At 40.5% G+C, this 21,369-nt stretch overlaps 1 protein-coding gene and 1 pseudogene across 8 annotated transcripts in view; both read right to left on the reverse strand.

Moving 5' to 3' along the window:
• The window catches only part of INO80D (INO80 complex subunit D), a 74,862-nt gene that overhangs the window by 38,568 nt on the left and 14,925 nt on the right, over positions 1-21,369 (reverse strand). For 4 of the 8 annotated variants that reach the window (XM_021076040.1, XM_021076042.1, XM_021076041.1 and 1 more), the window contains exons 2-4: positions 13,767-13,859; positions 13,415-13,661; positions 5,472-6,220 (exon numbers count right to left, since the gene is read on the reverse strand). In XM_021076040.1, coding sequence (XP_020931699.1) covers positions 5,472-6,220; positions 13,415-13,632 — 967 coding nt within the window. In that variant the 5' untranslated portion in view covers positions 13,633-13,661; positions 13,767-13,859. The remainder of the gene's footprint in view (positions 1-5,471; positions 6,221-13,414; positions 13,662-13,766; positions 13,860-21,369) is intronic. The other 4 variants (XM_021076046.1, XM_021076047.1, XM_021076045.1 and 1 more) reach the window with 2 other exon arrangements.
• Positions 16,294-18,135, reverse strand: LOC110257147 (annotated as a pseudogene).

Consider the following 21,369-nt stretch of genomic DNA (forward strand, 5'->3'; position numbering starts at 1 on the left):
AGTAGGTTAGGGATCCAGCACTGACATGTGCCGTAGTGTAGGTCACAGACAGAGCTCGGATCTAGTGTTGCTGTGGCTGTGGCGCAGGCCAGCAGCAGCAGCTTCGATTCAACCCCTAACCTGGGAACTTCCATATGCCATGGGTGTACGCCCCTCCAAAAAAAAATTTTTTTTAATTTAAAAAGGAAGAAATCTTTTTGTGTGTGTGTGTGTCTTTTTAGGGCTGTACCCGAGGCACATGGAGATTCCCAGGCTAGAGGTGGAATCGGAGCTGTAGCTGCCAGCCTACACCACAGCCACAGCAATGTGGGATCTGAGCCGCGTCTGTGACCTACACCACAGCTCACGGCAATGCCGGATCCTTAAGCCACCAGGCGAGGCCACAGATCAAACCTGCATCCTCATGGATGCTAGTCAAGTTCCTTAACCACTGAGCCATGACAGGAACTCCAAGACTTTTCTAGTAAGATTGCTGCTAATATTAATGCAATTTAAAATTTTTGCTTAATGAAATATGTTTATATTTGGGAATCTGTATAACTCAGTAAACCCATATTTTCCAAATGACCAACATATGTTACAAAATCACACATGAGTAAAAGATCCATTTAAAGTACAGGGTAGGCAGTTCCCATTGTGGATTAGTGGGTTAAGAACCAGACATAGTCTCCTTGAAGATGCAGATTCAATCCCTGGCCCTGCTCAGTGGATTAACAATCTGGCGTTGCTGCAAGCTGCGTCGAGGTTCGCAGATTCGGCTTGGATCCAGCACTGCCATCCATGGCTGTGGTGTAGGCCTGCAGCTGCAGCTCCAATTGGACCCCTAGTCTGGGAACTTCCATGTGCCACAGGTACGGCATTAAAAAAATAAGAAAAAAAGGAAAAAAATACAGTACAGGGTAAATCAATGGATTTTAATGTAACAGTATACAAAATTCTTTGACATGGTTTCAGATTCCACATTGAAACTAATCTTTGAGAAACTACTACTTGTTAAGTTTTAGTGTGGAATCAATTACAAACATCAACAATTATTTGGGAAAAAAAACTATTAAAATATTTCCCCCTTTTCCAACTGCAAATGTGTAAGGCCATGTTTTCATCTACTAACCAAAGTCACACATCAGGACACACTGAATGCAGAAGCAGATAGCTAGGAGTCTTCTAAGAAAACAGACAAAAAGGAGTTCCCATCGTGGCGCAGTGGTTAACGAATCCGACTAGGAACGATGAGGTTGTGGTTTGATTCCTGGCCTTGCTCAGTGGGTTAAGAACCCGGCGTTGCCGTGAGCTATGGTGTGGGTCTCAGACGCAGCTCGGATCCCCTGTTGCTGTGGCTCTGGTGTAGGCCCGTGGCTATAGCTCAGATTGGACCCCCAGCCTGAGAACCTCCATATGCCACAGGAGCAGCTCAAGAAAAGACAAAAAGACAAAAAAAAAAAAAAAAAAAAAAAAAAAAAAAAGAAAACAGACAATAAGATTTGTGAAACAATATTAAACAATGCTGCTTTTCCCATTATACTTGTTTCTGTTTTGGGAAACATTTTTCAAAAAAAGAACATGTTAACAAGCAGTGAGTTTAGTTTTATTTTTTAAATGAATTAGTATTTTTAAAATTTCTGAGTGTTAACTTCTAGTTCAGTAAACATCAATTGATATAACTCACATAGACAAAAATCTCTACTGCATCCTTGATAATTTTTGAGCCCCAAAAAAGTGATCCTGAGGCCAAAAATTTGAGAAACACTGATGTAAGGTACGCAAGTTAATTTTTTTTTTTTTTTTGCTTTTCTTTTCTTTTTTTGTTTTTGTTTTTTGTCTTTTTGCTATTTCTAGGGCCGAACCTGCGGCATATGGAGGTTTCCATGCTAGGGATTGAATCGGAGCTGTAGCCACCAGCCTACACCACAGCCACAGCAACGCGGGATCCGAGCCTCATCTGCAACCTATACCACTGCTCATGGCAACGCCCGATCCTCAACCCACTGAGCAAGGCCAGGGATTGAACCCACAACCTCATGGTTCCTGATCGGATTTGTTAACCACTGAGCCACGACGGGAACTCCTCTTTTTTTGTCTTCTTAGGGCTGCGCCTGCAGCATGTGGAAATTCCCAGTCTAGGGGTCAAATCGGAGCTATAGCTGCCAGCCTATGCCACAGCCACAACCACATGGAATCTAAGTCATGTCTGCGACCTACACCACAGCTCATGGCAAGGCTGAATCCTTAACCCACTGACCAAGATCAGGGATAGAACCTGTGTTCTCATGGATACTAGCTGGGTCTGGTAACAGCTTAGCCACAATGGAAACAAGTTAATTTTTTTGGCCACGCCCAAGGTATGCAGAAGTTTCAGGGCTAAGGATTAAACCCATATTACAGCAGCCACTCCAGCCACTGCAGTGACACCATATCCTTAACCTGCTGAGCCACATAGGAACCCCTAAGGTATGCAAATTAAAGCAAACTTTTAAAAATCACATTTGCAAAGGCAAAACAGTAATAACATCAAATATTTAGGGCTATAAAGATGTAGTGAAACTGTTATACACTGCTGAAAGAAAAGTAAACTGACAAAATAATTCTAAAGGAGGAGTTTCCGGAGTTCCCAACGTGGCGCAGTGGTTAATGAATCCGACTAGGAACCATGAGGTTGCGGGTTCGGTCCCTGGCCTTGCTCAGTGGGTTAACGATCCGGCGTTGCCGTGAGCTGTGGTGTAGGTTGCAGACACGGCTCGGATCCCGCGTTGCTGTGGCTCTGGTGTAGGCTGGTGGCTACAGCACTGATTCGACCCCTAGCCTGCGAACCTCCATATGCCGAGGGAGCGGCCCAAAGAAATAGCAAAAAGACAAAAAATAAAAAAATAAAAAATAAAAAATAAATAAAATAAAGGAGGAGTTTCCGTCATGGTGCAGTGGAAACGAATCAGAGTAGGAACCATGAGGCTGCGGGTTGGATCCCTGGCCTCACTCAGTGGGTTAAGGATCCAGCATTGCTGAGAGTAGTGATGCAGTTGTAGGTTGCAGCTAGAGCCGTGGCTCGGATCTATAGTTCTGATTGGACCCCTACCCTGGGAACTTCCATATGCTTGCTAGTTCAGCCCTAAGCCAAAAAAAAAAAAATTCTGAAGGAAAATTTGGCAACATATATTAAAAATCTTTTTAAAAAGTACAAAAGCTTGGAATCAGCAATTTTGCTTCCTGGAATCTATGTGAAGGAAAAAAATTAAAGACGTGATGGTAATTATTTTACTGTGATTATTCAGCTACCACACTCTATAATGAAATAAACTGCAGATGATTTAGAAAAAGAATTCAGCTATAGAAAACTATGTTGTACATGAAAAAATTACTAACTTGATAATACACTGCAAAAAAATTTAAAGTAGGTTATAATACTGTATGTCTAGCAAGAACTTAATTTTATATATCTGAAAGAATATACCAAAGTATTAATAAATGGGTAGTAATAAGGTTTGGGGTATTTTAATTTATAACTTTTATCTCTATTTTTTCTTTAAGTTTTATTAGTTTTTTAAATTACCAAAAATCATACATATTTTAATAACAGGCAAAACAATATAAAGCAATATAAGAAGTTATCACACCCATCTCCCTAAAATTCCACCACCACCTTGGTAGCCAGCATTAATAGCCCAATGGTGTGCATCCATTCACACTTAAACTATGCTCATACCAAACATCTTATCCACATCCTTTTGTTTCCAGCCACGTCCATGGCATGCAGAAGTTCCTGGGCTAGAGATTGAACCTGTGCCACAGCAGTGACAATACCAGGTCCTTAACCCACTGAGCCACTGGGGAACTCCAATTTGTAGATTTTTTAATATTGTAAGCAATGCTGCAGTAGCCATCCTTGAACACATAGCCTTACATTCTGAAATTATTTTTTATCCATAGGATAGAGTCCCAAAAGTGAGTCTGCTGGCTATACATATACTTTTAATTAGTAGATAATGTCACATTACTCACCAGCAATGTATGAGATCCCATATCCTCATCAACAACACAGAGAATTTTTGCCAATCTGATAATTCATTGCTTTTTTAGTTTGCATGTCCCTGTTACCAGGATTGAGGTTTTCACTTGTTCATTGACTATTCATATTTCTTCTTCCTCTATTTTCATTTTTCTATTGCTGTCATATGTCATGAAAATAATTTTTCCTAAATTTAAAATCACAGCTCATACCACATTCAAGAATAAATTCCAAGTGAATCAAAGGTTTAAATGATCAAAAACAAAACAAGCTATTAATAGAAAATATAGAATATCTGTAAAAACTTGCTATCAGATTTTCTTGAGTAAGACAGAAAACTCAGGAGTTCCTGTTGTGGCACAGTAAAAATGAATCCGACTAGGAACCATGAGGATGCGGGTTTGATCCCCGGCCTCGCTCAGTGGGCTAAGGATCCAGCATTGCCATGAGCTGTGGTGTACGTCACAGACTTGGCTCGGATCTGGCGTTGCTGTGGCTCTGACATAGGCCAGCAGATGCAGCTCTGATTAGACCCCAAGCCTGGGAACCTTCATATGCCGCGGGTGTGGCCCTAAAAAGCAAAAAGACAGAAAACTCAGCAGCAACAAAAGATAGATATTTGACTATATTAAAGGTTTTTTGTTTTTTCTTTTTTTTGGCCACACCCATGTCAGGCAGAAGTCCCTCAGCCAGGGATCGAACCTGTACCACAGCAGCGACAATGCCAGATCCTTAACCTGCGGTGCCACAAGAGAACTCCTTAGAGTTTTATGTATATATATATATACATTTATATATATAATATATATATATTTTAAGGAAACTGTGGGCAGATGTTAACAAAGTTATCATTATTCCAAAGTCCTGTTAAAACAGGTTGAGAACTTCATTAGACAACAGGTACTGAGCTCACAGAGGCACAAAACCAAACACGACTTCCTTTTGATACTGCTACTACCACAGTTAGAAGCTACAACTAGAATTCTAAATTCCCAGCTCCTACGTCTTCTGTATCCTGTATACCAATTATTATCCTCTCTAGTAGCATATTTACTTTAAAGTGGTCCGTCTAGATACAGAATCTTTAACTGGACCACCCTATCCAAACATTCTTCCACCTCTACCACATATGGAAAGGTTATGAAAATAAAACCTGGAGTTCCCACTGTGGCTCAGCAGAAACGAATCTGACCAGCATCCATGAGGACACAGGTTTGAACCCTGGCCTCCCTCAATGGGCTAAGGATCCCACATTGCTGTGAGCTGTGGTGTAGATCACAGACACAGCTCAGATCCTGTGTTGCTGTCACTGTGGTGTAGGCCGGCAGCTGCAACTCCAATTCGACCCCTAGCCTGGGAACCTCCATGTGATGCACGTGTGGTCCTAAAAAGACAAAAAAACAAAACCTTGGGCAAAAGGGCACATTTTGTTATATTATGCACACGTAATGTGGTAGAATATTTAACTCACCTAAATGGGGAAACAGATCAGTGTCCAACTGATGTTTTTGGGTGCACAGTTTCACCAGTCTCTGCAGTCGACTTATACAAGAGAAGTGTGGAGAGAAGGCTGTGGCTTTCATAAGGACCTGGTCAGTCCTGGGTGGGTCCACGACGGGAGCCCTACTGGATGGCAGGAGGGGCAGAGGCCTCTTGTGAGACAACTGCCTTGCTTGTGCTATAGTGTGTGTGGTGGGGGCCACTCCCTGCATTGGTAGGCTGGTGTTCTGAGGTTGAGGTGACTTGCAGACTAAACCCTGCGGTGGCGCTGGAGGTTTTAAAGTGGATAAAGGTGACAGGTGGGAGTGCTGCTGCGGAGGCTGCGGCTGCTGCTGAGAAGGTGCAGGAGGGGGACTAAAGTGCTCTTGTCGAACTTTTAAAATCTCGGTCTCTCTCTGGCGCTGCCGATTCTGGGCCAACTTGCTCTGCAACTTCTTTTTCACAGTTGCCCCTTTCTTTAGGTCATCATCTTCCTCGTTGAAAGCAAATGGGTCTTCCAACTCAGTTTCCAGGTAGTGGAGAGGGACCCTTGCCCCGGGTGGAGAGAGGGACATTCCATCCAGTCCATTGGGCATCTTCAAGGCCAACGTGGGCACCGTCAGGCTAAAGGCCATGGTATCCATCTGGTGCCTGACCTTTACCTCATCTATAGGATCATTCTTTTTCTTCCTCTCTTTTTTCGGGATAAAGCCAAGAACCTGCAAGTGGCTGTTGCAGTACCTTTGAAAATACACACATATACAGGAAAATGTTCATGAAACATATTAGGAGAAGTAGAATATAAAACTGCTTATCATAAAATATGAATTCTAATAGGTTAAAAATGCATGACCATAATAACGCTTTGGCATTTGTGGCTTTAATATATGCCATTCCCACTACTCTCAAGTAGTCCTCAAAGTTTGTGCAATTTTGCTAAAGCAAATATACGAACTGCATATGTGAAGAGGCTGCCACACAGAAGCATGTCACTCAAGTCAAGGAAGTAGCGAGCGGCGCTGGATAACCACCCAGCTACTGCTTCTCACACCGCTTCGCTATTCTCTATTCATGTCAAAGTAACTCCTCAAGAGTCTAAAGATCACTTAAAATTCTCTTACAGAGAAAAAAATGTATGTTCCAATGCCATTCAAGTAAAGGAGATTCACAAAGCTCTCATGACAAAACCCTTAAGAATGTCAAGTACCTACTGTGTGTCCTACACACACAGAGAGAGAGACAGAAAGAGGGAGGGAAAGAAGGAGAATATAGAAGAGGAGGAGAAAATATAATAATAAAACTAGTTAGCGAAATTATGGATTAAATGAGTTCCTCAATAGCCAGATGTTAAATACATGGATTATCTCCTCTAGCTTCTACCCACAGTAGGTACCAAAATAACACCCTTTATACACGTGAGAAAACTATATTTTATGGAAATTAAATAACTTGTCCCAAACCACGTATCTGGAAAGTGACAAAACTAAACCAAAACTCTAAACTCATGATGACTTATTAATAAAAGTCTTCAACAATGAGCAGGTTATTTTTGTAATGTAAATGCTATTTTTATTTATTATTTTACTTTTGTCTTTTTAGGGCTGTACCTGCAGCATATAGAGATTCTCAGGCTAGGGGTCCAATCGGAGCTGTAGCTGCTAGCCTACGCCAGAGCCACACCAATGCCAGATGAGTCGCGTCTGCGACCTACACCGCAGCTCACAGCAACACCAGATCCTTAACCCACTGAGCGGGGCCAGGGATCAAACCTACATCCTCATAGATACTAGTCAGATTCCTTTCCACTAAGCCATAACGGGAACTCCTGTAAATGCTATTTTTAAAAATAATGTGGTAGTTCCCACTGTGGCACAGCTGGTTGAGAATCCGACTGCTGGAGTTCCCGCTGTGCCTCAGTAGGCTAAGAACCCAACTAGTATCATGAGGATGTGGGTTCCATCCCTGGTCTCACTCAGTGGGTTCAAGGATCTGGCATTGCTGTGAGCTTTGGTGTAGGTTGCAGACACGGCTCAGATCTGGCATTGTTGTGGCTGTGGAGCAGGCCGACAGCTGCAGCTCCAATTCAACTTCCAGCCTGGGAACTTCCATATACCACAAGTGTAGCCAAAAAGAAAAAAAAAAAAAAAAAAAAAAGTGCGGCTTCAGTCCCTACTTTCAATTCCTGGCCTGGCGCAGTGGGCTAAAGGATCCAGCCGTTGCCGAAGCTGCAGCATTGGTTGCAGCTGTGGCTCAGATTCAGTCCCTGGCCTGGGAACTTCAATGTGGGGTGGATGTGGTCATAAAAAGGAAAACAAACAAATGAACAAAAAAGTCAGAACGGACAGACTCTTTCTACAGAATTAGAAAGTAGAATATTGTCTTATGCCGATATGCCACGCTGAAAACCTATTGGAGACTTTTAACCTATAAAAAGGTAGTGTTTCCCAAACTGGTGTTCCTCAACTAGTCCATGGTGTGTTACCAAGCATACCGTAAAAACAGTATTCCAGGCTTAAATAAATTTGGAAAATGCTGGCTTTAACAGAATTAGACAACTATTCTTTCATTTGTTTCTGCTGAACAACCTCTCAAGCATTTTGTATGATAATGTGCATTAAGCTCCCAGGGTGGAAATGGCCCCATATGGTAGTGTTTCTCAAACTTATTTGAAAATGGCACCTATTTTTACTGCAGCATTCCTGGGACATCTCCAAAGAACACAGTTGGGGAAAAAAAGGCAATAGGGTGAATAATTAATGTCAACCCCCAAACTCATTGGACTGCACAGAAAAATTGTTTTAAATAATTGTTAAAAACACAGATTCAGCAAAGAATCAGGACACACGGCTTTGTGGTTTTGTCTTAAAAAATAAATCTATCAGAGGCACTTTTTTATTTTAAATACAACTACTAAGAGAAAGCTTTCTGGGAGTTGCTGTGGCACAGCAGAAACAAATCTGACTAGTATCCATGTGGACGAGGGTTTGATCCCTGGCCTCGTTCAATGGGTTAAGGATCCAGCATTGCCATGAGCTATGGTGTAGGTCGCAGATGTGGCTCAGATTTGGCGTTGCTGTAGGCCAGCAGCTGTAGCTCTGATTGGATCCCTAGCCTGGGAACTTCCATATGCTGTGGGTATGGCCCTTTTAAAAAAAAAAAGAAGGGAAAGCTTTCTGTACAGTAAAGAAACTCTGCATTGGGTGTATGTTTTTGTGTGTGTATACCCAGCAGATGTGAGCTATGTTCCATAAGATCTTAAGCAGAATATATTCATAAAGCTGTAGCCAACAAAGAGAAGTATTTCAGGGATAACTGTACAGAGCTTCCCCAAAAAAGTTAATGGCTTTTGTTGTTTTCAACTGATTTTTTTTTTTTTTTTGTCTTTTTGCTATTTCTTTGGGCCACTCCAGCGGCATACGGAGGTTCCCAGGTTAGGGGTTGAATCAGAGCTGTAGCCCCTGGCCTACGCCAGAGCCACAGCAACACAGGATCCGAGCCGCATCTGCAACCTACACCACAGCTCACAGCAATGCCGGATCATTAACCCACTGAGCAAGGGCAGGGACCAAACCCGCAACCTCATGGTTCCTAGTCGGGTTCGTTAACCACCGTGCCACGACGGGAACTCCTGATTTTTTTTTTTTTTAAAGGCTACAGTTAAGGCATATGGACGTTCCCAGGTCAGGGGTCAAACTGGAGTTGCAGCTGCAACCTACAGTGCAGCTTGTGGCAACACTGGATCCTTTACCCACTCAGCGAGGCCAGGGATCGAATCCACACCCTCAGAGAGACAATGCCGGGTTCTTAAACCTGCTGAGCCACAACAAGAGCTCCTCAAGTGATTTTTAAATTAACAAAAGGATTAGTATTTTTGTTAGATAGAAATGAGGTGAGGGGTTTAATTTAGAAATCAAATTCTTCTGCTCATTTACATGGGCAGCCGCACTGATAAAAGAGGCTACTATGTGCTACATTATACAACATAGCAAAAGAGAGCAGGTACAGTCCTCCTTCACCTTCATCCTCAATGCTCACTCCAGCCACTGTCACAGTATCACAACATTTAGCCTAAACTCTTAAAAACACTGCCTCTTCTAAAAGGGGAAATTCTTCACAACTAGAATTAGAACAGCTTACTTAGTTATGAATAGCATTTAAAATAAATACGCAGGAGTTCCCATCATGGCTCAGAGGAAAAAAAATCTGATTAGCATCCATGAGGATGCAGGTTCGATACCTGTCTTTGCTCAGTGGGTTAAGGATCCAGCATTGCCGTGAGCTGTGGTGTAGGTTGCAGACACGATTCGGATCTGGCATTGCTGTGGCTGTGGTGTAGGCTGGCAGCTACAGCTCTGATTTGACCTAGGAACTTCCATATGCCACGGGTGCAGCCCTAAAAGGACAAAAATAAGTAAATAAATAAAATTAAATTAAATAAATATGAATTTCCAGTCTAAAAGAACAACTATACAGGAACTGGCTGCTAATGGGTCCTTTTGGGGGGATGAAAATATAAAAGTGGACTGTGGTGGTAGTTGCACACTCCTGTAAATACACTAAAAAATACTGAATTCTATACTTCAAATGGGTTACTTGTATGGTATATGAATTATATTTTAATTAAGTAGTCCTTGCAAAGAATAAATATAGGAAATGAGCATTTCTTGGTAAATATATACTATTAAATATGTGTGTGTATATATATTTTTTTTCCTTTTTTTTTTCTTTGCTTTTCAGTGCCACACCTGTGGCATATGGAAGTTCCCAGGCTAGGGGGTCCAATTGGAGCTACAATTGCTGGCCTACACCACAGCCACAGCCACACAGGATCCAAGCCGTGTCTCTGACCTACACCACAGCTCACGGCAACAATGGATCCTTAACACAATTGAGCAAGGCCAGGGATGGAACCCAAATCCTCATGTATACCAGTTGGGTTCGTTTCTGCTTCACTACAATGGGAACTCCCATACTACTAAAAATAAATATAATTATATATATGTAATATATAATTATAGCAAGCTTAAATTTAAACTATATAAAATAACCAACTTAATATAACCACTTATCTGTGATACCAAGGCCACAGTAATGAGCCTTAGCATCCCACTGTATAAGTACATAACAACATGGACTTTACTTTTTATTTTTCCTCCCTCTCTCTTTCTTATTTTTTTGGCCATGCCCTGGGCATGTAGAAATTCCCAGGCCAGGGATCAGAGCACTCCAGCCAGGACCCAAGCTGCTATAATGACAACATCAGATTCTTAACCTGCTGTGCCTCACAAGAATTCTGGACTTACTTTTTAATTATACCAGTAATTCTACTAAACATTAATATTATTCTATCAAAAATATGGAATCCCAGAAGTTAGCATTTATAATACACGCCATATATTTTTATGAATCTTCCCTCTAGCTGACCACCAACCAGATAATTTTGTCAATTAAAAGTTCTTAGAAATTTGCTTTTTCTCTCTCTCTCTTTTTTTTTTTTTTTTTTTGTCTTTTTAGGGCCACACCCAGCGACATATGGAGGTTCCCAGGCTAGGGGTCTAATCAGAGCTGTAGCCGCTGGCCTACACCACAACCACAGCAATACCAGATCCAAGCCGAGTCTGCAAACTACACACAGCTCACGGCAACACCGGATTCTTAACCCACTGAGCGAGGCCAGGGATCGAACCCACAACCTCATGGTTCCCAGTCAGATTCATTTCCACTGCATCACGATGGAAACTCCAGAAATTTGTTTTTTAAAACAATATACAAAGCAGGAGTTCCCGTCGTGATACAGCGGAAATGAATCTGACTAGCATCTGTGAGGCCACAGGTTCCATCCCTGGCCTCTCTCAGTGGGTTAAGGATCCAGTTTTGCCTTGATCTGTAATGTAGGTTGCAGAGGAAGCTCGGATCCGGCGTTGCTGTGGCTGTGGTGGAGGCCAGCAGCTGTAGCTCTGATTCAACCTGGGAACTTCCATATGCCGTGGCAGACCAAAAAAAAAAGAAAAAAGAAAAGGGGAAAAAAGGAAAAAAAAAAAAACCTTTTCAAATCCCTAAGTGTCCAAGGAGTAACTGCCTTAATAATGATGAAAGCTTATTTTCAAAAGAATATTAACTCTTTTCTACACTGTCATATAGTACAGTTATAACTATTACACACAAGTTTAAACATATGATTACATGAATTCAACCTGAATTTCTTGAGGTAAAATAAAGAATATTATCTCCTACTCATGCCTACTTTAATCTGTTTTCAAACAACCCTACAAACAATACAAATATTAATAGCATTTGTGTTCATATGGTCTCGGACCAATTTTGAAAAAATATAACTTAGTGCTTATTAAGCACAGTTTCTCCTTGACAAAGCAACATAAAAGTCCTTTCCCTTCTTATCTGGTTCTAAAAAGAGAAAATTACTTTGACTATAAAGGTGAAGACGTACGCTTCAAAGAATTAATACTTTGGAGAAATTCAGTGTGACTCTCACTTTACTTCTTGCTGTTAGCTATTAAGATAATACTTGCTTTGACTGAAACGTAAAAAAATCCAAGGTTGACAATTGTAACTGTGATAAACTGAATTTAAGACAAAATTATAGAAATGTAATTATAATGGAACTTGAAGGAAAAAATTAATCTAAGTTTATCTACTCCTCATGTTAAAAAAGGGTAAGAGTAAGAAATTTTTTTCAGTCAGCTAAAACCAACTGGGCAGACATGCTTAGCTAAAACAGTGGTACCTTTTCTTTACCTGAGATTAAAATTTTATTCCTTTCCTCACTAAACAGCTGTTTCTAACTTTCGGGTATTGTAATCTGAAGCCTTAAGTGCTCATTAGAAATTCTAAGAGAGTATTCCCAAATCACCACATTATACTATACTCATTTTGGTGGGATATTTATCAACAAGAATTATTTATTTTACCCTAAAAGTTTAAAAACTGCTCACCATGACAGATAAAATACACAATTCCTTTTCAACCAATGTATGCTGGTAACATTTGCTTACGTATAGGATCAAAAACAAAGGTTACATACATAAGTATTTTTTTTAAGACAGGAGTAAAAAGTTCAAACTTTCTCCCTAAAGATAACAAGTATTTGAAACTTTTTGGAAAATAAGTATGCATCTCTCTATAATATCCTACAATGATCATCCAGAGAAGTGATGAAAAAGAACCATAAAGAAAAGAGATTGTAAAGGAAAATACAGTGTAAAATTTCCCAAGAATATGAAAGACGAATTATCAGCATAAGACGCCTTTAAAAACACCTCCACATTTTAATTCAGCAAGGTATAAATTCATAATTCTAGTCATAAAACCTACCTTACTATGTAAATTATAGTCTATATGGAACTCTTTTTAACCAGAAGAGGAAGTAAATCTTCTGAATGATTCAAGTAATCATTCTTTTGAATAATTCTTTTTCAGTAAGTACATACCTTTTGCTACATTTCAAGCACAGATTTAAAAATTCCAAAATTATTATCATTAATTATAACCCCTAAGCAGTTCCTATAATTTCTCTCATTTAGGCGGATGAAAAAACTAAGTAGAGAAGTCAGGAAATACTTTATATGGCTACAAACCAAACACATCAGTACTAAGACTTCAAATCAAAAAACAAAACGAAGCAAAACAAAAAACCAAACATTTAAAAAAATAATCCTAGACAGCCTATTAAATAAAAAAATTTTTTTAAATCAAACATACTTTTCAAATAATTCTCCAAAGTTACAACTCCATTTTTTTTCAAACTGCCATCTCTCATTTTTAGAACCATTCCCAAGTTTACTTAGATTATCCCTAGAACTCAGCATTTCAATTCATCATATCAGAAAAAAAATAAAAAATAAAAAAAGAGAGAGAAAGAGAAACTTCCAAGTCTGCCAATGAAATCAAAGACTGCTCCCCACTGTAAGTACTTACCTGCGGTCCTCCGATTTGGGGATGGGGTTGGTGCAGCGCTGGCTGTTATACTTGGCCACATATTCACATTGCTTGAAGGGGGCAGTCTTGTCCTCCAGAACGTGTCTGATACAGAAAGCGTAGCCGTTGAGTCGCCGCTGCTTGCACAGTTTGGGGCTATATGAGCACAAGGGCTTATTGTCAACCTCAGAGAAGTGTATATGTTTCCCTTCATACATCACGTGACTCTATTCCTTGTGAACATCAGCTAAAAGACCACCACAAAAAAAGAAACCCAAATGATAAATCAGAGAATGTAAGGCAGATTTAGGTTGAGAATTTCCCTGAGGGACTTCTGCCCCCACAGCCATACCTGATTTTAAATCTTCTGCACCATAGCAATGTTAAGAGAACCCCAAGGATACCACAGTGTGGAATGCTGCAGAATCAAGATGAAGCAGATTGTCTACAAAAATATCAAAAGGCCTAGTTAACAAATAGAAATAAATAAAGCTTGCTCACCTGGGAAGTAAAATACTAGGATATCACCCTTCCTAACGGGACAGATTCTTCAGTACTGAATTCAAATTAGAAACATTATAAAATATTAAGTAACCCTACCACTCTGAATTGAACTAATTTTTACTCTGATTGTTTTATAAATACCTCAAAGCAGCAGGGCTCTTCCACCAATCGAATGTCATAAGGTGGTAGGTCCTTTTCATTACTATTATTTCTCTGCATGCTATACCTATTTTCAGAACCCAAATCTCTTTAAAATGCCATGCAATGACCTCTACAGACCCAAAACTTCCCTCAGAAATTCTATACTTCTTAATATGTTTGCAAAACATTTAGCAATTTGTAAATGTTTCTATGAAATACAAAAAAAAAAAAAAAAAAAAGAAGAAATTCCTGTATTAAAAATGTTGTTTTTAGAGTTCCCGTTGTGGCTCAGCGGTAACGAACCCAACTAGTATCCATGAGGATTCGGGTTCAGTCCATGGTCTAGCTCAGTGGGTTAAGGATCTGGTGCTGTTGTGAGCTGTGGTGCAGGTCACAAATGCAGCTCAGATCCTGCGTTGCTGCGGTTGTGTTGTGGGCTGGCAGTTGCAGCTCTTATTTGATCCCTAGGCTGGGAACTTCCATTTGCTGTGGATGTAGCCCTGAAAAGACCAAAAAAAAAAGTCATTTCCCTCTAATACTCCTCCACACCTATCCCATCCAAACTATAAACTTCGTGAGCCCAAAGACTAATCACCATATTTCCATCATTCAGTCCAGAGCTCTGCACCACACTGTGCTCCCAATTACCCCAAAGAGCATAACAGTTGCAGCTTTTGAGTCTTTGGAGGCTTAGTAAGAAAATGGAAGGAAGAAATCACACAGTAGTCACTACCTCTCCACACACAAAACTTCCAGCAGTGACATTTATGTCTCATGTAACCATACAGTCTACAATGAAACAGAAACAACTAATTGGTCAAGGCAGGATCATAAGGGGCTGCTATGATTTACGCCACCTTCTCCACACTCCCCAAATCACCCAGAACAGCTTAAATATCAGCTACAGAGAAACTCAAGAAACAAACACTCTCTCGAAGCTCCTGTCGTGGCGCAGCGGAAACGGACCCAACTAGGAACCAAGAGGTTGAGGATTTGATCCCTGGCCTCACTCAGGGGGTTAAGGATCTGATGTTGCCATGAGCTGTGTGTGTAGGTCACAGATGCGGCTCGGATCCTGAGTTGCTGTGGCTCTGGTGGAGGCCGGCAGCTGTAGCTCCAATCCACCCCTAGCCTGGGAACCTCCATATGCCACGGGTGCGATCCTTACAAAGACAGACAGAGAGAAAGACAGACAGACAGACAGACAGAAAGAAAGAGAGAAAAGACAGAAAGACTCCTTTGTAAAACCAATTATGAAATTCCTTACACCAACGAATGACAAGATACATAAATCTTTGAGCAGTCAGAAGATATGTTTACTCAAGTCCAGTATCTATGCTCAAATCCAGTAACTGTGGTGTTGCCTTGAATAAATCCTCTAAACCTCAGTTTTCTCATCTGTAAAATAGGAATAGTATTAGTAACTATGTTATGAGGTTGCTCAATGTAGCAAATGATACAAAGCAGGCAACACACTAAATTCCATGACCAGTATGTTAGTAAGCACTAAACAAGTGGAAATTATTACTCATAATGTTAATTCTTATTACTACTGATGATAAAGGTAGAGAATTTTTATTACCCTTGAGAAGCATTTCACTTACCCTAGCAGGAAAAAAAAAAAAACCCCAAACCCTGAAATATTAGCTTGGTTCACAGAAATCACATTTATTACTGAGTAAACCTATACATTAATGTAAAACAAAAATAAGAGCTTTCTATTTTCACTCTATTAGGAGGAGAGGGAGAAAAGTCAGATTAAAAATGTAAATTTAGCTGTCCCAAAGGTCTGGATGTTTAAGACAGGAAATTATTTCAAAGCAAACCTATGATGTTTCATTTTTACACTCTCTCTTTGGCCTGCTCATCCACTTGGCAAAGAAAGCTTTCATGAATTAGTTCAGGTGAGTCTATATGAAATTCGGCAAATAAGTAGGCTGAATATAAATATGAAAAAAGCAACTTACATAAACAAATTTGCCATTATCAAAAAAGCCTATATACCTTTTTTTGTCTTTTTGCCTTTTCTAGGGCCGCTCCTGCGGCATATGGAGGTTCACAGGCTAGGGGTCCAATCAGAGCTGTAGCCACCGGCCTACACCAGAGCCACAGCAACACCGGATCCTTAACCCACTAAGCAAGGGCAGGGATGGAACCTGCAACCTCATGGTTCCTAGTCGGATTCGTTAACCACTGAGCCACGCCGGGAACTCCTACATATCTTTTTTTTTTTTTTAAGCTTTTTTTTTTGGATTTTAGGATCTATGTACTGAAAAAAACAGAAGACAGTCAGTTCCAGGGGGCTTTTTTTATGAGGAAAAAAAAAAAAAATACCACAGTCTTGCCTGTCGCCCACTTCCAAGCAATTCTGTAAATCTAACCAGTTACATAAGATATTGAATGGTGAGAGTCTGTCACATTTGTTACTTTAAATTCCTAAATGGTCAATATCTAATATTCTCACTTCTGGGTAAGAGAAAAGGCATTTTGGTCCATCAATTCACCTACTTGCTCCTGGAGAATATTAACCAACTCTGATATTACGAAGACCTGCGTGTCATCAATGTCTTGAATGATGAATTTCAGGGCACTGGACTCATCCAAGTACAGGAAAAACTGCTTCATAGCAGGGTCGCATTCTATAAGCACTCCTTTCAAGATGCTGACCATCTTTCCCCAGTCAGAAGTTGCAGATAACCTTTAAAATGCTTTCACCCACGGGTCCAGCAGCGCCTTGGTGTCACCTACAGAGTGCCAGACGCCTATGTATCTATACGTACGAGAATATTTTATAAGACACACGTGGGTAACATTGACATTTCACTCCGACATATTTTAGGTGGCACCATATCTATCAAGATTGATGATTTCCCCTTTCTAATTTCTTTATGCGTCTTTTCTTTTCCTATTTGAATTGGCCAGAACTGCTGGAACAATGTTAATAATAACAACCACTGCTACTCCTGTTTGAAGTCAATGGCAGGAATAATGCTGCCTTCTCTATTATGTTGAGGAAGTATGAAGTAATTCCTACTTTACCAAGAGGGTTTTTTTTTTTAACAAAGAAACTCAGAATTGATGGCTAATTTTACCAAATTCTTTTTCAGCTTCTAGAGAAATGATCATTTTCTCTTTTGTATTTTTTAAAAACACGTACTATAACTATTTAATATTTCCTGATACTATACGCATCTTATAACACTGGGATTAAAAACAACTTGGTCATTAATTGTTATTCTTCTAAAGTGTGGCTGAGTTACACTCACTCTTAGTTAGAATTTTTGTATTTTGAGAATGTCTAGAGTTTTGTCTGTGTGTGTATACTTTGTCAAAATTAGGTGTTAATACTTCAAAAAACAATTAAGAAAATTTTTTGTCTTTTTCTATGTTCTTGAGCAAGTTAAAAAACATTGTAGTTATAATCTTCCTTATTAGAAGGTTGTCTAGGGAGTTTGGTTGTGGCACAGCATAATAGAACCTGACTAGGATCTATGAGGATGCGGGTTCAATCCCTGATCTCGCTCAGTGGGTCGGGGATCCAGCACTGCTGTGAGCTGTGCTGTAGGCCAACGGCTACAGCTCTGATTCAACCCCTAGCTTGGGAACTTCCATATGTCACAAGTGCAGCCCTAAAAAGCAGAAAGAACCTCCATGCACCACGAGTGCGGCCCTAAAAAGCAAAACAAAAAAAGAGGGTTGCCTAGGCCTAGTAGTGCTTTTTTGTTTTCAAATTTATTTACATACAGTTTAGCAATACAACCTCTTACACTCAGTTTCCTAAATGTCTATGATTCATTTTCATATTCTGATTATGTCCATAGACATATGTGATATTCATGCTTTTTCCCTTTGTTCATGATTTGGCTCAAAAGGAGTTATTTGTTAAATATTTTTACCAATACCCCCCAAAAAACTAACAAACAAAATCTCTTGGATTCATTAGCACCTCCATGTATATTTTCTAATTCATCAATTTCTCATTTTTATCTTTACTAATACCTTCTTTCTGCTTTATTTCCATTTATTTTATTATTTTTTAATTTGGGCTGATTTCTTTTTTTTTTCTTTTAGGGCCACACCCGCAGCATATGGAGGTTCTCGGGCTGGGGGTCTAATCAGAGACCCCTGTGCTGGCCTACACCACAGCCACAGCAACGCCAGATCTGACCCACGTCTACAACCTACACCACAGCTCATGGCAACGCCGGATCCTTAACCCACTGAGCAAGGCAACCTCATGTTTCCTAGTGGGATTTGTTTCCACTGAGCCATGATGGGAACTCCTGTTGGGCTGAATTTTTATTGCCATTATTTCCTCGCTTAGTAATTTGTTTACATCTATGAATTTCTCTGAGCTTTGTTTTAATCATATCCCATAGGTACTAATACAGAGAATTCTGATCATCAGTACTTTCTAGTCAATTTGGCTTTTATTTTTTAATTTCTCTGATTCAAGAGTTATTTAATTTTTTCAGATGGTAGAGTTTTATGCCTCCCTATGCTTTAGTTCTTGTTAAGAATAAGGCACATACTGGAGTTCCTGTCGTGGCTCAGTGGTTAACGAATCTGACTAGGAACCATGAGGTTGCAGGTTCGACCCCTGGCCTTGCTCAGTGGGTTAAGGATCCAGTGTTGCCGTGAGCTGTGGTGTAGATTGCAGACACGGCTCAGATCTCAAGTTGCTGTGGCTGTGACGTAGGCCGGTGGCTACAGCTCCTAATCGACCCCTAGCCTGGGAACCTCCATATGCTTCGGGACCCCTAGTCTGGGAACCTCCATATGCTTCAGGAGCAGCCCAAGAAATGGCAAAAAGACAAAGACAAAAAAAAGAAGAAGAAGAAGAAGAAGAAGAAGGCACATACCATACTACTGTCTGAGCAATTTCCTGGGCCCAGCAAAGGGACCAAGCTTCCGGAAACCTGAAGACAAGGGGTAACATCCCAGAGCATGTACTCATTTTCCACTTCACCTTCATGGCTGAGCAGCTGCCAAGAACAAAGGCTGCATCTCCTAATATCTAGCCAACAAATGCAGTATTGCCTCACAAACTGACTGCTTCTCTGAGACAGCCATAAGAGTATTTGGGGAGAAATTTTGAGAACAAGCCGAGAAGTGGCTATCCTCTGAGACCACAGAGATTCCCACAAAAGACCCTGGATGTCATGAAGGAGGCAATGGTTCAGGCAGAGGAAGTGGCTGCTGAGATTAACTAGGAAGCTGGGGAAATAGGAGACAAAATGCTTGAAGAAAAGGCTGGGTGCAATTGCCCTTGCATCTTCAGAGCACAGTAGCAGTGCAGAGCAGGAATGAGACAAGGAGAAAGGTGCTGAGAGCTTGCTGTGAGTCCAGAGAGCTGGCTGGAGCACACACTGTTCCCTGGGCAAGTGTGTTCTGTCCTTGGCTGCCTCCCAGGAGTGTAAGACCCCAAAAGAGGGAGTTCCCACCATGGCATAGAGGAAGCGAATCCAACTAGGAACCATGAGGTTGCAGGTTTGATCCCTGGCCTCGCTCAGTGGCTTAAGGATCCAGTGTTGCCGTGAGCTGTGGTGTAGGTCACAGACATGGCTCGGATCCTGTGTTGCTGTTGCTGTGGCTGTGGCCGGTACCTGTAGCTCCGATTGGACCCCTAGCCTGGGAACCTCCATATGCCTGGGTGAGGCCCTTAAAAAGGAGGAAAAAAAAAAAGACCCCAAAAGGAAAAAAAAAGCAAAAACCCCAGGAGGCCCCCCACCAGGAGAACATCCTAGAAGACCCACGTCGTTCTACAAACCTAAGAAAAAGAAACTTTTTCCAAGGAGAAGCTGGTTAGTAGTGATCTTGAAGAGACTGACAGCAGTAGAAGAAATCTTTCCCCAAAGAGGAACTAGTTAGTGACCCTGAAGAGTCAGGAAGCAAGAGTGTCCCCAAGAAAAAGAGGAAATTCTCTTACAAGGAGGAGCCATTGAGCAGTGGACTGTTAGAATCTGCTGGAAGCAAGAACAGCAGATCTAAGAAAAGGTTTCAAAAGCTATCCAGGAAGATTAGAATGGACACTTCCCTGCTTATGCCCATGGAGTTATTTCTCAGGCCATCACCTATGTCCTAATAAAAACAAATTCACAAGGAAAAAAGGAGAAGAACCTTGTCTGACGCTAATATCTGGACTCCAATTTCGGATTTGAATTTGCTTTAAGTTAGGTCTTTGCCCACCCTTTTACTCTTAAGTTTTGTCAAGCACTGTTTTAGATCACAGGTCAGCAAACTCTGTCACTTATAAAATAAATTGGTCCACTGCCTGTTTTTGTAAATAAGGTTTATTGGAATACTGTACTGTTCATTCATTTATATGTTGTCTATGACTGCTTTCATGCTGTAACAGAACTAAGTAGTTGTGACAGAGAGTCATAAAAAGCCTAAAATATTTACTAAAATATTATTTGCTGGTTCCTTTTGAGCTGCATCTCTAACAGGTTTCACTTTTTTGCTCCAATCTGAGTCATTTTCTTTTATAAATGAGTCAATCTGATTCATTTTATATTTACTCATATAACAAATATTTCACCTTTTTTTTTTTTTTTTTTTTTTTTTTTTGGTCTTTTTGCTATTTCTTGGGCCGCTCTGAGGCATATGGAGGTTCCCAGGCTGGGGTTGATCAAATTGGAGCTGTAGCCTCAGGCCTACGCCAGAGCCACAGCAACTTGGGATCCGAGCCGCATCTGCAACCTACACCACAGCTCACGGCAACGCCGGATCGTTAACCCACTGAGCAAGAGCAGGGACCGAACCCACAACCTCATGGTTCCTAGTCAGATTCGTTAACCACTGAGCCACAACGGGTACTCCCACCTTAATTTTATTATCTCATTTTTTTTTTTGTATTGCTTTTAGCTTTCAATTCTATCTTACTATTACGTATTTCATTATATAGCATGTTTTCTTAAGCATTCCCGCTATAGCATAGTGGGTTAAGAATCTCACTGCAACAGCATGGGTCACTGCACAGGTTCCATCCTGGCCTGGAGCAGTGGGTTAAAGGATCCTGCATTGCCAAAGCTGTGGCATAGGTCACAGCTGTGGCTCAGATTCCATTCCTGGCTTAGGAACTTACATATGCTGTAGGTGCAGCCGAAAAAAAAAAAAAAAAAAAAACCAAGCACATGTTTTTACTCCAAAGTAAGAAAATTAGAGTATTTACAATGACTGTGATTGACCTCATGAGAAAATTTTCCATTTTGTAGCTACCTACCCATCTTCAACTATTTGTTCCTTAAATTACTGTTTTCATATTATCATTAATTTATGACATTTTAATGTTTACATTTCAAATTATG

The sequence above is a fragment of the Sus scrofa genome, chromosome 15, assembly GCF_000003025.6.
Source record: "Sus scrofa isolate TJ Tabasco breed Duroc chromosome 15, Sscrofa11.1, whole genome shotgun sequence".
Taxonomy (NCBI): domain Eukaryota; kingdom Metazoa; phylum Chordata; class Mammalia; order Artiodactyla; family Suidae; genus Sus; species Sus scrofa.